The 19650-nt window shown below is 47.3% G+C and overlaps 1 protein-coding gene across 1 annotated transcript; it reads left to right on the top strand.

Annotated features, from left to right (window-relative positions):
* The first annotated feature begins 712 nt into the window (after positions 1 to 712).
* Positions 713 to 11656, top strand: si:dkey-117n7.5 (uncharacterized protein LOC559444 homolog). Its single transcript, XM_067999079.1, has 5 exons — positions 713 to 1441; positions 4887 to 5012; positions 6688 to 6753; positions 9152 to 9322; positions 11561 to 11656. Exons 2-5 carry the CDS (start codon positions 5006 to 5008, stop codon positions 11584 to 11586), a joined length of 270 nt encoding a protein of 89 aa, XP_067855180.1. The 5' UTR covers positions 713 to 1441; positions 4887 to 5005; the 3' UTR covers positions 11587 to 11656.
* The last annotated feature ends 7994 nt before the right edge of the window (positions 11657 to 19650 follow it).

The following is a 19650-nucleotide window of genomic DNA, read 5'->3' as shown; positions in this document are numbered from 1 at the left end:
CAGGAGTGTTATCAAACAAACTTTCACACCAAGCCACGTAAGGAGATATTAGGACAGGTGACCAAAAGCTTGGTCAAAGAGGTAGGTATAAAGGAGCGTCTTAAAGGAGGAGAGAGAGGTAGAGAGGCGGAGAGGTTTAGGGAGGGAATTCCAGAGCTTAGGACCTAGGCAGCTGAAGGCACGGCCACCATGGAGTGGTGGAGTGATGAAAATCGGGGATGCGTAAGAGGCCAGAATTGGAGGAGCGCAGAGATCTCAGAGGGTTGTAGGGCTGGGGGAGGTTACAGAGAGAGGAGAGGCGAGGCCATGGAGGGATTTGAAAACAAGGATGAGAATTTTAAAATTGAGGCATTGCCGGACCGAGAGCCAATGTAGGTCAGCGAGCACAGGGATGATGGATGAACAGAGCTTGGTGCGAGTTAGGATACGGGCAGCAGCATTTTGGATGAGCTCAAGTTTACGGAGGGTGCAAGGTGGGGGGCCGGCCAGGAGAGCATTGGATGAAATAGCTCTGCTTATTCTTGACATAGCGTAAGATATTTCATTGAAGGATATTGAACTCTGCAAAGAATAAGCAGGATGTGACTTAATTTGCCTGATTCAATAAATTTCAAACCAATTCTGAAAGATTCCAACTCTCGTTAAAGATTAGAAGGTAGGTTTGGATGACAAGTTCCTTCAGCCCTGACGAGTTCTGACAAAAGGTCTTCGACCTGAAACATTGACTCTGTTTCTTTCTCCACAGATGCTGCCTCACTTGCTGAGTATTTCCAGCATCCGCAGTATTTTGCTTTAGACTCTTCAGCTCATATGATCTCATCTTTCACGAATAACAACCCACAGGCAGGATTTCATTTTACCATCCCATCCAAAGGATAGAACCTCCAACAATGCAGCACAGGATATCGGATAGATTTGGCACTCGGGTCCTGGTGTGGAACTTGAACCTACGTACTGCTGACTCAGAGTTGTCACCAGCTGAACCAAGCTGACCCTTATAAAGGTCATCGCAATCTAGTCACATCCAAAGTGTGACAGACATAAGCTGGAAGCTGAACTTCTATATGTATAACGAGAGAGAGCGATAGAAAGAGAAAGAGATAGATAGAGAGAGAGATAGATAAATGGATAGATTGATTGATTTTTTGACTATCATCAATTTTTTTCTTTAACGTTCCCAAGGTCTAAAAATTCAACGCAAACTGAGTCCTCCATTTTACACCTGTGTGTCTCATATGGAGCCATTAGCAAATTCAGTCCAGTCTTATCTTCCATCAAATACCGCTCCCAACCTTTGGCCACTGTGTGTTAATTATTGTTGTGCTGTCCGTGCTCTGTTTGTCCTTGCTTTATCCAGGTCTCTCGTCCCACCCACCATCTTATTCCCGTCAACTCCCTGTTTTAAAGATCTCACATGAGGAGGACTATGATGGTGCCAATGGTGAGTCCGTGTCACTTGTCTTCTGTGTGTTGTCTCCAAAGCGATATTTCTTTAATTGGCATTTTTTTTTTAAAGTTGCAAATTATATTAAAAAAAGAAAAAAACAAAATCAAAATGTGTGCATTTTTTTTTTTCCCTTCCGTCTTTAAGAATCCAGCTCTTGCATGAGCGAGCCACCGGCCAGTACCTGGGCAATATGTTCAGTGCCGCTCCCTGCTAGATAAGACAGACTTTTTGAATTGATTTTTTTTTTCATCCATCCCAAGCTGTTACTTGAGTTTTAAACAGGGGAATACTGTGTGCGTTTCTAGTCACTCAATCAGAGGAGTTATAGAGTGGATTTTGCCCCATGGGCACCCAGTCATGAGGCAGCTGTACCTGTTTCTCCTCCCCCTGGGTGGACCTTCTGTCTCCAGGATTGGGGCCTTGTTGCTGCTCGGGGAGAGCCTCCTGCCCTTCGATGGGAAGGAAAACAGGACAGAGTGAATTACGGGCAACTGAAGCTGAATTTCACCCCCAACGTGTGTTAGAACAGGACGCTGAGGCTGGAGGTTGGGAACATTCTCTCCCATCTCATTAAAATGCCAAAAAGACCTTATGTAACAAGTCTCCGCTCCCCCCCCCCCCCCCCGCCCCCTTTCTCCTCTGTTTTGCACCTCAGGAACGACAGTTCCGCAGATGCAAGGCAGAGGAAAATCTCCCCTGTGTCGGTGAACCTGAGAAGGCACAGAAGTGAGCACCAAGGATTATTTTACACATCAAGAACGTGAGTTACGAGGAAAGGGTTAAGTTGGTCCTGTTTTCTGTGCAAAAAGCGGAGAGTTTAAAGTGATCTAAGTGAAATTTTATCAAGACATTGAAATAGTTTATCCGGACAAGTTCGTTCACCAAGGTAAAGGATTGAAATGCTGAAGGAGCACAAGTTACAAAAACGAGGAAGTCAGGAGGTCAGAGGCTAATGAAGTTGTGGAATAATTTTCCAGGGAAGATCGCTGAAGTGGATTGACATTATAATTGGGATCAAGAGTCAAGGGATTCAGGGATATGGTGGGTAGGCGGGAATGAAATCTTATTAATAAAGGACAGGCTTGTTGGCCCTTTTCCTGTTTCTAAACGTTCTTATGAAGCAGACCCACAAAGGGAGGAAATACGCCTTTGTTACATAACGAACATACCAAAATGACGGGCAGGAAAAGGCCAATGCGTCCATCAAGCCTGCCCCACTCTCGCGATGCCTGGAGCACCAGGACTAGACACTTCCTACACCCCCCCGCCCCCCGCTCCCAGCAGCCATATAATCTCCTGGGAAAGGCAAAACATCCAGGGTCAATAAGGGAGCAGAAAAACTCTGGAAAATTCCTAAGGCGATCGAAACCAGTCCTGGAGATCACACTGATCATGCCTAACGTTAACTGTTAATCCGCTTTCCTTCTGTATGATGCGATCTCTGCCCCCAACCAAGAACCGGTCCAACTCCCTCTTGAAGGCGGAGAGTATTCTCAGTGGGGCATGGCGGAGAATTTCAATCGTAAAGCACTAGGGATCTGACGGGGCAGGAAAACACTAGAAGGTCAGGAATGGCACAGTGCGTGTATATAGGAGATTTTACAGCAAGGCAAAACCAAATGTTAAATGATTTCTGGTGTAGCAAACCACAGTGTTTGCATGTGATACTCTGCAGCTGCTGCACTATACTGGACACTGGGTGCCTGATAGCAGAAAGAATATTCCATTCCCCAGTTCCACGGTCATTTACTCGACCAACAAAAAGTCATTCAAAAAAAGAAATGAGCATCAAAGTGATTTCATTCATGAAAATGGCGACAGGAAGTAGTGACAGGCCAGATGTGTATCCCTCATTTTCATCTCTGTGATGTTTTCAGCTTCACGTGGATATAAACTAGGGTAGAAATTACGATCGATGCTATTCCCCTTTGAACGCCCAACTCAGCAGTTTAGCGACTGCCTGTGTTGAAATACCACAGAAAGGGAGTGCGTTAAGCATTTGTGCAAGAAAAGCGCCAACTGGAATTTTGATCTGACTGCGTCGTGGAATTCCAGGAGCTCATCTCACATCGCTGCTCACCAACTTCCAATGGACTAAGTGGAAACTGTAGAATGATCGCTCTGAATCTGAAGTTGGCAGAGAGCTGACTGTCCTGTCGGCTCCTCGCTAAGGTTAAAATTGAACCCAGAGTTTCTTAATCCCCGACCAGAGAGTCACAGGGAATTGGCAGTATAACTCAGGTCCACGTTATCCTAAGGAGGGGCCAATCTCAAACTCGGGCCCTCAGTATAACAGCACCCCATATCGCATCCTCGCAAAATAGTTTGTTGAGTGTTAAGTGGAACTTGCGATTATGCTTTGTGTTTCAGACTCATAGGCCCGTTTACGCTCATACGCAGGGTTTCCACTGCTCTTAAGGCAAAGTTACGGCAGAGGAGCGGGAGCTGTTCTGCGTGAACCTGGGCCACAATCTCCATTTTTATCTGTACTTTTCTCATATTCTTTGTACCTTCATCACTTCTGACTAAGCTTGTACGTTTATATCATGGGATAGGTTTTGACTATATTACAGGTCAAGTCCCCAACACAGCTCCAAAGGATTATGGATGACATTAAGGTATCCAAACAGGACACGAGTATTAGTGTTAGATGTAGAGTCCAGTATTCCAGCACCGCCTGGAGTGTCACTGTGAGATTGGAGGCCAGGTACAGTAGTGTAGTGGTTATGTGGTTACGCGACTGGACTAGGAATCCAGAGATTGGACTAATAATCCAGAGAACGTGAGTTCGAATTACAGTTTTGCGTTTTGTCATATCAATGTTGCACGTGAGGTTCAGTAAACCAAAAGCAAAATACTGCGGATGCTGGAAATCTAAAATAAAAACAGAAAACGCTGGCAAACACTCAGCAGGTCAGGCAATATGTGCGGAGAGAGAAACAGAAGTTAACGTTTCAGGTCGATGACCTTTCATCAGAACTGCTGTTGTCCCAGAGGACATAAATGAAGTGTGAAGTCAAGTACTCCTCGACCCACTGGAGTATCAGCATTGGCTTGTTGAGATGATGATGGCTTAAGCAACACTGCAGACTTTGACCCACATCCTCCTGCTTCATAGACAAAGAGGAAATTATCCCCCACTCCCTCGAAGAAATAATGCATCATTATTTCATGCCAAGGAAACTCGGTCTAACCAACATGAGCAATCAGACGGTGTTAATACCAATTATTAGATCTGCAGAGTGACTGGGCTTTACTCTAACCTCTATTTAAATGTAAATTAGTCTTCCTTTCAAAGATCTAATGATGGCGGCCTGTCATTTCACGGCCCCCACTTTCGTGTCTGACCCCCCCCCCCTCACCTTTGTCTGTCGGTGGCGTGTAGTATGATTAAAGTGATGGGGTTTTTTTCTCTTTGTTGCTTTTAACAATTCTGAAGGGAAAGAACTGCGAGTGGTGGTAAATGGCAACGACCCAGACTACGAGCATTTCTACACCGTGGAAAGCTACGATGTACCGACAGAGGACTATGGGCTGGAACAGTTCCAAAGATCAGAAATGATGCGTAAGTGTTCCTCGCCACCTTAGCACTTAGCCCCAGGTTCTCTTATCAGTGTGTAGTGAACCTATGATCTCACCAGCCTGCACGTGCAGTGGACTGAACATGGGTTTAAATTGAGGTGCTGCTTTATGCACTGACTAAGTTTCTTTACCAGTCACCGTCAGTATCATAGTAGGTACAGCACAGAAAGAGGCCATTCGACCCATCGTGCCTGTGCCGGCTCTTTGAAAGAGCTATCCAATTAGTCCCACTCCCATGCTGTTTATTAGTAAATGTTCCTCAATAGGATTTTAGCAGTGACCAAAACAGTTCTCCTATTGGAGGGTCGGTTTCTCTTTAATATGTAGTATCACTGTTATTTTTTTTTTGGCTTGTGATTTTAGGAGAATTGGTGCCAGATATCAGAAGCGGAATAGGGTCAGGCCTAGTTTTGATTTTGCTTTGGATACCTCCTCAGATGCAGTGAGGCAATTCCGGAATAGTACCCAGATGTTCCCCTCCAAGTCACACACTATCCCGACTTGGAAAAATATCGGCCGTTCCTTCATCGTCACTGGGTCAAAATCCTGGAACTCCCTTCCTAACAGCACTGTGGGAGAAGCTTCACCACACAGACTGCAGCGGTTCAAGAAGGCAGCTCACTACCACCTTCTCAAGGGCAATTAGGGATGGGCAATAAATGCCGGCCTCGCCAGCGACGCCCACATCCCATGAACGAATTAAAAAAAATGTCTGGAGAGGTGAATGAGGAGCCTGAACTTTTGAACTTTCCTTGAAAGGTGTTGTGTGTACCTCTGTTTTTTCACACAAAAGGGAAGTAGAAATCTGGAATTCTCTGCCCCGAAAGGCTGTGGATGCTGGAGGACAATTGGAGCTTTCAAGGCTGAGGTCGATAGACTGTTGTTAGGTAAAGGTGTCAAGGGATATGGCGATAAGACGGGTAAATTAAGTTGAGGTGCAGACAGGTGGAATTCGCTGCCCGAATTGGTGGTAGAGGCAAGGACCCTCAATTCTTTTAAAAGGTACCTGGACCTGCACCTAAAGTGCTGTAAGCTGCAGGGCTACGGACTGGGTGCTGGAAAGTGGGATTAGAATGGGCACCTGGTTGTTCTTCAAGCCGGCGCGGACACGATGGGCCGATTGGCCCCCTTCTGTGTTGTATCTTTTCTATGGTTCTATGGTTCTATCAGCCATGATCTAATTGAATGGCAGAGCAGGCTCAAGGGGCTGAATGGCCAACTCCCGTTCCTTTGTTCTTGTGCACTTAAAACAAAACCTCCCTCCATTCAGTCAGTTAGCCAGTGCACACAGTACTCTCACAGATTTCCTAGGCCTATGTGTAATCGCTATATAACTGGCTACTTGGGAAGGGGGAATGGGCAAGGTTGTGGGGGGTTGGGGGTGGGTACGAGGGTGATTGAGGTCTCCCAGTCTCCCAGTTCCCTCCTCTCGACCTGGGGAAGCAACCTGGCCTCATATTTGCTGCTCATCCCCGATGACCCACGGGACACATGCAAGGAATCATGCCGTCAGGCCTGTGGCCTACCACAGTGGCACCAGCAATGGGCCCTTTACTAAGGTAAGGTTTACTAAGGTAAGATAAGGTTTGAAATCCTGTGCGTGCACCTTCAGTTTGATTAAAAGGGAGCACTGACTTGGTTTTGCCTTCCATCGGCAGGTGATAAAGTTGATGCCACAGATCCACCACAACAGGAAAGGAATAGAAGAGAAGCCTCCAAACAAGGTAGGAATCTTGTCCATCTGGTTACTCTTCATGTCTGAGCCCAGGAACTGAGTGCCGGCCGTCTCTTCCAGCTGTTCCCTGGGGGCGGGGGAGGGCATCACAGTCGAACCTGATCCTGTCCACACCTCAGCTCAATCTAGTTCTCACCCAACAGGCACACTTGCCAGCAGGGGTCACGGGATAGTAATCAGTAGTGGGAAGTACCAACTCATCTGTTCCTTTCCCTGGCCCAAGGTCAATAGTCACACCCCCCCCCCCACCAAGGCAAAGCACGAAACACAGGCCAGGAATTGAACCTGGGGCCTTCCTGACCTGTATAGCTGAGGACCACACCAAATGGAGAATTGACCCCCTGGACAGGACCACGTCGTTTTCTTATGAATGCACTCTTACGAGGACAAATCGTAGTTGAGACCAGGATAAAATGCCTGCTCTTTAGCCTCTGCACGTTATGCTCTTGAATCTGGCATCAGGAGATGTGCAACAGCTGTCCATTGGGCAGTTCCTGTCCAGCTTTCCCTGCCCCAGGAAGCGCCTGACCTCTGCCTGGTGTCTCGCAGAAGCAGGGCAACTGATGGAAGGGGCTGCACTGTATGACCTTTCCCCCCCCCCCCTTTGTTAATTGCTTTTCCATCCATTTTGCCTCCTTTCAATCCAAAGTTCCACCCAACCCGGTTATTGTCTTTGGACTGAGCAGACTGAAGTGATCTGAAGTGTAGCCACCTTCGCAAATAGCTGGTCAGGAGGGAGGGATGTTTCTGAGGGGCAGGGCTGTTCTCCCTAACTCTTCCTCTTGGATGAGCACTCCACTTTATCCTATTGTGCTCTACCCAGTGCCCTCCATAGTATTGCAGGACACTCCATACAAAAGCCTAGTGTTGGAATGCAAGACTCCTCCCTCAGCTATTTCTAGGTGTCTGAAGTGAAACGACCCCTTTCCTACTGGACATAGCCCACAACACAAAATTAGTTTTAAACTGGCAATAAAGAAAGAACTTGCATTTCTATAGCGCCTGTCACGACCTCAGGACGTCCTAGCTTTACTGCCAGTGAAGTACTTTTGAAGTGCGGTTATTCTTGTAATTTAGGGAAACTCAACAGTCAGTTTGCGCACAGCAAGGTCCCACAAACAGCAACGAGATAAATGACCAGATTGCCTGTTTTTAGCTGTTGGTTCAATAACTAATTATTGAATAACTAATTTAGCTGTTGGTTCAATAACCAACTAGGCCCAATTGGAAGCACTGTCACCTCTGAGTCACAAAGCAATGGGTTCAAGCCCCAAGCCAGGGCGTCATGCCACCGTCCAGGCTAACACTCCGAGGGAGCACTGCACTCTCAGGTGTGCCGCTATGTGGATGAGATATTAAACTGAGCCCTGCCTGACTAGTCAAAGAGAAGATATACTTAAGATCTTAAATATTGCAAAGACCGAAGATCTGTTGAAGATCTATTGGAAGAAGAGCCGGGAGCTGTCCCAGTGTCCTGGCCAAGAATACCAAAAAATGAGATGATTGGTCACTTATTTCATTGCTGTTGGTGGACAAAATGGCTGCTGCGTTTGCCTACATAACAACAGTCATTGCACTTCAAAGTAAATGGGTTGAAAACTGAGTTGGGTTTAATAAATGTCACTCAAGTAACTGATGTGGGGGAAATAGAAATGCTACAGTGCAGTAGGGGATACGAGGTGAAAGGCATAACGTTACCTTACAGCTGATCCATGTTGTACCTGGCCAAGGGCCTGATTGTTGACTTAGATAACAAAATATTTCTTTCTGCCCTACGGCTGTCAGTTAACCTGATCGACGCAAATACTACATTTCTCCTCAGCGACTGGACGGCAAGGACAAAGTAGAGCATGTAAAAATACTGAGGGCGCAATTGCAAGAGATCAATTGTTTGGCTTTGAAGGAAGCACGAAAGAGGGAGAGAGTTGGAGGAGAGGGAGGGAGAGAGAAAGAGGACAGAGAGAGAGAGAGAAAGAGTTGGAGGAGAGGGAGATGGAGAGGAGAGAAATAGAGAGGAGAGAGTTGGAGGAGAGAGAAAGAGAGAGAGAACAGTGAGAGAGTTGGAGGAGGGGGAGATGGCGAGGAGAGAGAGAGAGGGGGAGAGAGAGAGAGGGGGAGAGAAAGAGTTGCAGGAGAGGGAGATGGCGAGGAGAGAAATAGAGAGGAGAGAGAGAGTTGGGGGAGAGAGAGAGGACAGAGCGAGAGAGGGGGAGAGAGAGAGTTGGAGGAAAGGGAGATGGCGAGGAGAGAAATAGAGAGGAGAGAGAGAGTTGGGGGAGAGAGAGACAGAGACAAATAAAGTGGTTTTGGAAGAGGTTGTCTTGCTAAAAAACAATGTTACATTTCCTCTTCTTCTAACTGCTTATCTACCCATTTGATTAACCCAGACCCCTGCCTGTTGCCCCTGGATGAGGGAACGTGCTCCAGGTACACACTGCGTTGGTACTACCACAGGAAGGCTGGCGAATGCCGACCTTTCATTTACAGCGGCTGCAACGGGAACACAAACCGGTTCCAAACACAGGAGGACTGCGAACATTCGTGCAAGAACAACAAAGGTAATTGGCAGTGTTCCTGCAAGTGAAACTCTGGTTCTTTGGCCAGTCATTTTATCCCCTGCGTTTTCTTCATATCCCCTTAATCCCTTACTAATCATTGGACTGCAGATTTATAATTACTCCCAGGTGCCAGTCTCTTTATTTTAACCACACTCAAAATATACTCACACTAAAACACTTCATGGGCGGGGAGGGGGTAATTTCCGATAGGGGGGGGGCGGCGGACTCCCGCTTATCTGCCATAACTTCGGCGGAGGAGCTGCGGAGGTTTAAGTGGCTGAGTGGGGGAGATACGCCGTTGGCAAATACGAGGAGCGTGATGTGTGGACATCTAGCGTCAATTGATTACTTTAAGGCTCAAGCTGACAGTATTAAATTTTGAAGTTAGTTGGCTTTGACGTCAAGCGTGGGTGGCATGAAGCTATGTGGACAGTCGTTTACTTTGTTGGGTTGTGTTGAACTATTAGACAAGGAAACATTCCCCTCCCGATGCTGTCTCAATTCATGGCCTCAAACAAGTTATTCATTGGAGTTGCCAGAGCAGAGTCACATTAATGTTACTGCTGCAACTAAAGGGTGCCTTGATATTACGATGCACTGATTTCCTGAGATATGTGGGGAAAAAACAATTCTGTTTAATTTTCTTTTCTAGGCAAGAGCACAATTATCCATAAGACCATAAGAGATAGGAGCAGGAGTAGGCCATTCGGCCCCTCGAGTCTGCTCCGCCATTTAATGAGATCATGGTTGATCTGATTTTTTCCTCAACTCCACTTTCCCACCCTTTCCCCATATCCTTTGACTCCCTCGCTGATTAAAAATGTGTCTAACTCAGCCTTGAATGTATTCAATGACTCATCCTCCCCAGCTTTTTGGGGTAAAGAATTCCAAAGATTCACGACCCTCTGGGAGAAGAAATTCCTCCTCATTTCCGTCTTAAACGGGCGACCCCTTATTCTGAGACTATGCCCCCTAGTTTTAGATTCCCCCATGAGGGGTAACATCCTCTCAGCATCTACCCTATCGAGTCCCCTCAGAATCTTGTATGTTTCAATAAGATCTCCTCTCATTCTTCTAAACTCAGTCAATAAGCCTCACGCAAGACTGATCTGATTTCCCATTCCCCCCACCAGCCCCCCATTCCCCCCCGCTTTCTCCTGTCGGTGCTGACTCCAGCTGGGGAACGGTTCCTCTTATGTCAGAAGCACTTTGGTACCTTGTACAAGTGGGGAGACTCTTCACGTAAATGTTTTTATGCAGGGAGTTGTTATGATCTGGAACACACTGCCTGAAATGGCGGTGGAAGCAGATTCAATAGTAACTTTCAAAAGGGAATTGGATAAATACTTGAAAAGGAAAGATTTGCAGGACTACGAGGAAAGAGCAGAGGAGTGGGACTAATTGGATAGCTCTTTCAAGGAGCTGGGACAGGCACAATGGGCCGAATGGCCTCCTTCTGTGCTGTATCATTCTATGTGTGTGCCTAGACAGCGAGTGTCAGCAAGCCCTTGGGGCCCTATAGGCCATCCCAGCTGACTCCAATCCTGTCCTTCCCCAATCCTCTCAAAACTTTTACCGCAAGAATCATACAATAGCCATCAGGAGTGGGAAACCTGGTTGATTTATTTTTTCCCCTTACCCTAGGCCGAGGAAATTGTAGAACATAAGAACATAAGAAATAGGAGCAGGAGTAGGCCATAGGCCTCTCGAGCCTGCTCCGCCATTCTTTAAGATCATGGCTGATCTTCAACCTCAACTCCACTTTACCGTCCAATCCCCATATCCCTTGATTCCCTGAGATTCCAAAAATCTATCGATCTCAGCCTTGAATATACTCAACGGCTCAGCATCTGCAGCCCTCCGGGGTAGAGAATTCCAAAGATTCACAACCCTCTGAGTGAAGAAATTCCTCCTCATCTCAGTCTCAAATGGCCGACCCCTTATCCTGAGACTTTGTCCCCTAGATTTAGACTCTTCAGCCAGGGGAAGCAGACTGTCAGCATCTACCCTGTAGCGCCCTCAACTGCTACCTCAGCTTTGATCAGTTCACTCGGCACAGACTGGGAGTTGGGCCTGGGGCCTAATAGCACAGGTGGCTTTGCCGGGCATGAGGCCACTGGGCAGGAGCTCCTCCATTTTGTCAAACTGCACAGACTTTCCATCGCTGAGCAACTTAGTGTTTATAAAATGGCGAAACAACGAAACAGAAATCTTTTTCTTTTTTTTTTGTCTGGACAGAACCAATCGAGGAAGGAGGAAGCTGAATAAAACAGCAAGAAAAAGTCTGAAAGATGTAAATTTTAATCCGAAAGTCTTTTGAGGGGCTGGGCAACAGAGGAGGATTGGCGGGGGGTGGGGGGTATCATTTTTGTAATTATTGAGCTTGGCGTGATAATATGCAATGGTTTAAAAAAAAATGGTGCTATATATTTTTTCAGAGTTTTCCATTAAGGTGAAACCTTTATGAATGGTTATTGGGGGAAAAAAAATCAACAGTTGTTTTGATGGTAATACGTCAGCTTTCAAATTCTGCTCTGCATCACCAAAAGGGCAGTTATCGCCATGGTGATAGCAGGCAGTCAGACTAGTCTAACAGTTTGAAGTCCGGGTGATAACCCCGGTGACTGCGTGCTCTCCAGACTAGATCAGGCCTTCAAATGCTTGCGTGTTTTCCAAGATGTGTCGGGTTGAACCCCCGCCTCCAATCTATCTGCGTTCGGCGAATTGGGTGACGCGGTGGGTTGAACAATGACCTTTCACCTCTGCAGCCTGGTTCCTAAGCCCAGCCCAAGTGGGATGAAAGTTGCCTCCATGTTCTGGATGTAAGGGTCCAATCTTGAATCCAGTTTGGGCAGCCTCAGTCTGGTTCCTCTAGTGGGCGAGAACCTACAACGTAAAACTGCCCCTTAACTAGGCACAGAGAAGCCGGTACGGGAAATGGATAAACAGGAGTTCCTTTTCTGCGGTCGAAGCACACTGTTGGGCCCAAAGTAGAAGGAGCTTTAGTCTGCATGCAGCTGTTCTGTGTGCCTGACCTGAGAGGGCTCGCTGTCTGAGTCACTGATGAGCACAAACTCCATTAAAAATCTATCCTTCTAAGCTACGCCTCTATACAATGAACCTTTAAGATTGCCCATGGGACCTTACAGATCCCCTTAGGTTCCCCCCCGCCACGAAGAGAGGACATTTACATGAACCCATGTGTACCCCAGCTCAGCTGTAAGCCACACGGTTGGTATCTACAGGATTGTTCTGTGACGTTTGCGTGGGGAAGCGGTAGGTGGTCTCATTCTGGTTCACCTTCCCCACATTTCCCCATTTATTGAAACCCTCCACATCTCAGCTTCAGATTGGGGGATCTTTTTGGGGCAGGAGAAAAGAAGTCACGGACTTTCCGATCCCAGTACCACCTTTGACGCTCTCTTAATAACAACAGCCGCAGACGGGGTGCATTGTGAGAAGACCCTACAGGAGGAAGGGAAGAACTGATTAAAATGGAGGGCTGTGTATAATCACCAGAAAAAAAAAGATACTCCACGAATCTTACATCATTGTAGCGGATTAATTAGGACTTTTTTTTTCAATTATTTAGAATCTCTGCAGTTAGGAATCTTTTTTAAAAAATTACAAATAATTTCAATGCATAACATGAAAGAATCACATATGCCAGTGTTTGGAATGTGCAGATTATCTGCAGTATGGGGACTAGAGGTGAATTATCCAACTTCTCACTTTGGGTATAAATTGCAAATTTTTCACAAGGATTAGATACCGTCCTCAGTCTTTTTTGGTACCTAAATAGAGTTGGTTTTAATTGATGGCCAAGGGTGATTACTTTATTAATCAAAGAGTTCTTAATTTCTGTATTGTCCATTGAACTATTTTCTTAAAGAGATTCCCCCAAATGGCTCACTCATTACCCAGTGCAGGTCTGAGACTCAACAGACCAGGACAGTCCCCACCACTGATCTCCGGCCTGTACTGAGTCAGCTGACCTCAGCCTAGATTAGAGTATGGCTGCCGCGGTCTCCTTCAGCGCTCCTGGACAGGGGGGTGGGGGGGGAAGAGGGGCGGGGGAAAGGGAATCAGCAAGATGGACATCCCAACTGGATGTAGGTGGACGTCAGACGAGAACGGGATCAGCCTCCGCTGTGGTGCCTCCCCGAAGTGGAACAGCCTGCAACAGGAGAACAATCCAGACTTGTACTCGGTGCATTTTCAGTCGCACGCTGTGTTATACCTTGTATCGCACCTACTGCCGTTAATAACACTCATCTGCATTCCATAGTGCCAGGGTTGTTACAAAAGGGTACTTGCCCCAGAGTGTGTACGAATAAAAAAAAAAGAAGTGGGATTAGAAAGAGCCAGCATTGGCACAGGTGCGATGGGCCGTGATTTCTACCCATTCTGTAAAATCCGTCGACTTTCCTGGTTGGGAACGGACGTTTGCCAGTTTGGGAGATGGGCGGTCGGAACTGATGAGGTGCAACATTCTCACACCTCAGTGACCGTCACCTTCACCATTCCTTCAGTCTTGGTAAAGGTTTCACCTTAATAGGCAAGCGAGCAATATGAAAGGGATCCAGTATTGGACAAAGATTCTCTTGGGGAGGGGGGTGGGGGGCTGGGGGGGGTGGTAAAGAAAGGCCTGGGTATGTTGTGTAATATTTTTTCAATAATTACAATAAATATAGCTTTAACCGCTCTACTGAAACTATCAGGGAAAACACTTGGATGGTGCTATAATCGTGATCTAGTTTAACGTAGAGGCCTCTTACAAACTGACGTCAAGTTTCCAATTGTTATTTATTGTGCATGATGAGAACGCTTGCAGGATATGAAGGAAAATGCCACTAAGGAGAATGACCAGCCATTCTCCCAAACCTTTAATCCGTTATATTCCCCCTTGCGCCCAACGCCAGTATTATTAAAGGAAGACTGACTGCATCAGGGCGCGGGAATTTGATCCCTCCCAAAAAGAAATGAAGAAGCCCTGGGAATAATTCCGTTAAAACAGGAGCTCACCCAATGCCAGCAGGATGGCACAATCCCATCTTAGGTTGGCACCAATTTATTTTCTTTATGCGAGATCAGTCTCTCTGCCTTCTTCATAACCATCCAAGTAATCTGACCATTGCCCCCTCAAAGCTACATAAATATACAAAGACCGACTCTGTCGGTCTTTGTATATTTATGTAGCTTTGAGGGGGGCAATGGTCAGATTACTTGTTTTTTTTGTTTGTTTTCCATGTCTTCCCTCGGAGAGAACAGTGTGAAGCAGCGGAAGGATTCGTAGGCTGATTAACAGTCTGACAGGCTGCGATATGAATGCTCCTTCCGTGGCCGTAACCATCATTATGCCAGCTGATAGGGAGCTTAGTCCTATACAGCAGGGAGGGTTTAATGGGCTCCCACATCCCGTTTGATGGAGGGGGGGGTCACCTACACTCACTGGACACGAGGTATCCCACTGGATGTCAGCCCAGAATTCGGAGTCTGAGATTTGATCTCCACTCGCCCGGACTGTCTGGAGCAGGGTTCGAACTCAGAACCTCCTGACTCGGGCGGGAATGCTGCCACTGTGCTGAAGGCTGGCTCTTATGACATTTGGTAAATTGATACTGATCAGAAACCTGAGAGTGGGGGAGGAAACAGGGACTGGTTGATGCAGTGGGTTGGGTATTAGCGATTCTGAATCAGTTCGACGTGCCCTTGTGTCACTGTGGTTGTGTAAGTGTAATGTGCCTGGGATACCTAGGGCCGGGAATTCCCAATTGGTGGAAGATCGACTGAGTTCCCGCCAGAATTACAGGGGCTGATCGGGAGAATCCCCGAGGAAGTTCTTAGCGTCGAAGTGTTAATAGTTTTACTAAACCGTTAGCCTGACGTGATCAGAATCCAGCGGTCCAGTTACTGCCATGTGTCTTGTTGCCAGTTATCTATTATCCTGCATATATTGCCCCTCACAGCACGTAATGAACTTGAGTGTGAGAGTGATTTAAAGATACGTATTTGCCATTGAAATAGTTGAAACATGCTGCGTTATTGTCTACTGGCCAATCAACAGCAAAGGATGTCCTGGGTTGAACTGCTCCACGGGAAGCAATGATTCCTGTGCTGTGGGTTAGAGTGGGAGGAGGGGAATGTTCTCTGTAGGACAGCAAGATGAGGTTGAATGGTGGAGATGTGAGGATGGGGGAATAATCTGGAGTTTTCCTTGATTGCATCTGGGGATCGGGGAGTATTTGTAAAGAACTTTCGCTCAGGAAATTAAATAGGTGGTGTAGAGTCCGCGAGAGGGTATATTGGCCTGTGCAAGGGGCGGGTTTGATGGGCCAAATGGCCTTTTTTTTTCTTGCTCCATGCTTCCTTAGGTTATAAATCACTGGACTTCCCCTTTAAATGAATTATTTATGAGGTCTCCTCACTTAAAGGTCATGTGCTAAGGACCGGTACAGTTTCTCCACCTGGAAAGTCCATGGTAGGGAATAGCATGCTTAGGACAGATGGCAGGAAGTAAACAGTGGCTGAACAATGGCTGGAACAGGTAGCCGGAGAGGTTGGCTGAGGCCAAAACACTGGACTCACTTAAGAAACAACTGGATGCTGTAATAGGGAGATGATACAGTTAGCACTATGGACAGAAGAGATCAAGTAGACTGAAGGGCCACCTTCTCATCGCCTATCTTAAAATCTAGAGCGCCATTCGCTCTGTTTACACATGTCAGAAATGTTTGCAGGTGGTAATGAGCTGTCATAATGTATACTGAAAGGCCCTTCGAACATGCAAGACATCTGGATGTGCTTCACATCGAACGTGATGAACACATCTGGGGCTGGCTTGGATCGGACATAGGCAGCGGTGCTTGGGTTGTTAGCAAGAGAAGCCAGTCTACTTAACATAGTCATAATTTTCATAGCTTAGGTTTTCAATCTATATGATGCGCAAAATTAATGGGATGTTTAATTGTGGACGCTGCTCCCAGATGTTGGGTGGCTCTTCTAGCCTCTCGGGCGCACCTGGACAGGACACAAGACAAAGCCTGCCTTCTGATAGGTAATGCGATCCTTTTCTCCTATCTAGCCCCAATCTCCCCCTTGCCACCCCCCCCCCCCCCCCCACCCTTGCAACCTTTCTACTATATTCATTGTTCCTCTATTCTTTCCTCTCTTGCTTTTGTAAAGCTCCACCCAACACACACTTCCTCCCTCCTGTACTGTGTTGAAATCAAAACTCATCGCACCTTTCCCTGCTCGAACTCTCGTACGTTCTCAAGAACTGAAAGCAGAGGAGCTCCTCGCCATCCTCGGGCCTTCCCCCCCCCCCACAATATTAAGCAAAAGCTTGCTGTCTTCTAACCACGACTGTGTGACTTGCCTCATCCCCCCTCCCACTTCCTTTCAACCTTGGTCACTATGAACCTTTAATCCTGGTTTCTCGGGCACTTCGATTAAATCTCAAAAAAAGTCTGAAATCCTTACTTTCAAGAGGCCCTTTAGGGCCAACAATTAGTTTAAGGTTTGAAACTAGCACGGTAGAATTAGTGTACGATTCCAAAGGAAATTATTTTCGGGCTGAAGAGTCTTGTGCTTCATTTTTGTAAAGCAGACAGTCTTCCTTTAATATTATCCATCTCCAGGTTCTGCAGAAATGTTCACTGTCTTCTGTTTGCTTATTGAGTGTGTGTATATATTATATAAATATATATTATAAAAGTCACCCACAGTCCAAACTTGATGAATAAAGACTGCATACCTCTGTGAATAAAGGCGTCCGATGTTTCCTTATTTTGTTCGAAAGGTGTCTGCTCTTTTCGAAAGAAGGCAAAAATTTACCCCTCTGTCTTTCTAGGAGATTGTCAGTCAGTGAATTCAAAATTTTTAATTAATTCATTCTCGGGATGTGGGCGTTGATGGCAAGGCCGGCATTTATTGCCCATCCCTAGTTGCCCATGAGAAGATGGTGGTGAGCCGCCTTCTTCTTGAGCCGCTGCAGTCCGTGTGGTGAAGGTTCTCCCACAGTGCTGTTAGGTCGGGAGTTTTAAAACTTTGACCCAGCGATGATGAAGGAATTAATGCGTATCGTCATTCTCCTTGAGCGAGCTAAGCAGGCTCTGTTTGTTGCTGTGATGGCCCTAGGACGACCTCTCTGGCTGTGCGATATTGGAACCTAGATTTTGTGCTCAAGCCTCTGGAGTGGAGACTTGATACCCACAGCCTTCTGACTCAGCAGGTGAGAATGCTACCCACTGAGCCACGGCTGACGCCTGCCAGCCTTGTAAGGGACAGGCCTTGTGCCCTCCCTTTCCAAGTAGTTCCCACTTCCCCGGCGGTTCAAACAGGACCCAGTGTATCACTGGAGGTTTGGTACACCAAAAGAGATGAGGCAGATGGGGGCTCTCCAAGGGGAGGAACCCATGTGAGGGGAGCAGCCAGGACCCTCAAAGAAAGAGCCAAAGAAGGTGGATAAAGTCTGAGGGAGTTGGTCTGAGCCTTACTGGCGGCAGAATTATCTGGCTGCATGGGGCAAATGAGTGCCCGAGAGTCACCGGGACTGGTGGCTCCCTCTGAACGAGGTGCCCCCCCCCACTGGCTCCATGTGACTGCCGGGATCGCGGCCTGCAGGTTTTCTGGAGTAACGTCCTTTTATCAGCAACTGCTTCTCCAGCTCAAGCAAACAAATCTTCTGACGTAACAAAGCCCTTGAGATGCTTGGCAACTCAACTTTACAACTCGATTATTTACAGTTCATTAATAGTCAATAACAACAGAAAGCTTAATACAATAAAACGAAGCACTAAGACATTTGTGATATTTAATTATCCTCGTGATGTTCTTTCTAATCTATTTCTCTGATGACTCACTCAGTGCAATCAATGTGATTGAACCATCTGACTGGGTAAAGATAAGCCTCCCTGTAAGTTTTTCCTGTAAAAGGCCAGGCCATCGTCACTAACTTTAATGAGGAGATATAATATATATTGCGGCCTACGTTAAAATTTAATTTTACCGTTTTGGGCCTACTTAGTTGGTGAGGAATACCCCCGTTTGATTAGGTTTATAATAAGATGAAGGTAATAGGTTGTGCACGAGTTGACAGTTTGTTCTAATTAAATGGGTTAGGGAGGACCAGGGGTCACAATTTTATGTTGTACACGGCCAGATCTAGGTTAGATGTCAGGAGGTTGTTCTTCTCCCAGAGACTAGTGGACTTCTGGAACAGGCTGCCGGCTCGTACGGTGGGCGCCGATTCGTTAAATTCCCTCAAGGGAGAGCTGGACCTGTTTCGGGCTGGGGCGGAGATCACCTCTTACAAAAGATAGTTAATGCATAGAATTATCAGGCCCAGAGTGATCTCCTGGACTAGTTTCCAATCGCCTGGGGCGGGGTGTCGGGGGGGGCGGGGAGGAATTTTCCATATCTTTCCCCCCCCCAAAATTGGCCTGGGTTTTTATCTGTTTTATCTCCACTCCCAGGAGAGCTCCTGATTTCGGGTGGGGTGAGGAGTGTATATATTGTGATACACAAGGTGTTGCAATTGTTGGGACAGGCTGGATGGACCAGTCCTGTCCTGTCATTATTCGTATGTTTCTCTTTCCGCTTCAGTTCCCCCCCCCCGCCCCGTTCCCCACCTCCTCTCAAGGACTTGGCCCCCTGGGGCTCGGTTCCATGACGACGAGCTCCCTGGGATACTTGGCCCAAATTTTCCGTTCTTCATTACAGAGCGTGAAGCCCGTTCGACAGTTAGGGGGGGTGAAAGGAGGGGGGGGCATCACAGCCGAGCCCCATCCTGTGACCCAATGTCCACACACTGGCGTTTCCCCACAGGAGTCACTGAAGAGCATTGATCTCCAATTGATGATCACCAGTTTTGTAAAATATATTCAGTGCTGGTAGGGAGGAAGGCGCAGTGAGTGTGGACCACCTGTGACGGGGTGGGGGGGTCACTCACAGTGAGTGTGGACCACCTGTGACGGGGTGGGGGGGTCACTCACAGTGAGTGTGGACCACCTGTGACGGGGTGGGGGGGTCACTCACAGTGAGTGTGGACCACCTGTGACGGGGTGGGAGGGGGCACTCACAGTGAGTGTGGACCACCTGTGACGGGGTGGGGGGGTCACTCACAGTGAGTGTGGACCACCTGTGACGGGGTGGGGGGGGTCACTCACAGTGAGTGTGGACCACCTGTGACGGGGTGGGGGGGGCCCACAGTGAGTGTGGACCACCTGTGACGGGGTGGGGGGGGCACCCACAGTGAGTGTGGACCACCTGTGACGGGGTGGGAGGGGGCACCCACAGTGAGTGTGGACCACCTGTGACGGGGTGGG

Source organism: Heptranchias perlo, chromosome 17, assembly GCF_035084215.1.
Source record: "Heptranchias perlo isolate sHepPer1 chromosome 17, sHepPer1.hap1, whole genome shotgun sequence".
NCBI classification, from domain to species: domain Eukaryota; kingdom Metazoa; phylum Chordata; class Chondrichthyes; order Hexanchiformes; family Hexanchidae; genus Heptranchias; species Heptranchias perlo.
Note: the sequence above shows the minus strand (reverse complement) of the source record. Positions and strands in the feature narration are given on the sequence as shown.

What these genes read in the sequence shown, in the direction of transcription:
- si:dkey-117n7.5 (XM_067999079.1), top strand. An exon ending in AAGAGAAGCCTCCAAACAAG is followed by an intron (nt 6,754 to 9,151) that starts GTAGGAATCTTG and finishes TGATTAACCCAG; the next exon opens with ACCCCTGCCTGTTGCCCCTG. An exon ending in TTCGTGCAAGAACAACAAAG is followed by an intron (nt 9,323 to 11,560) that starts GTAATTGGCAGT and finishes TTGTCTGGACAG; the next exon opens with AACCAATCGAGGAAGGAGGA.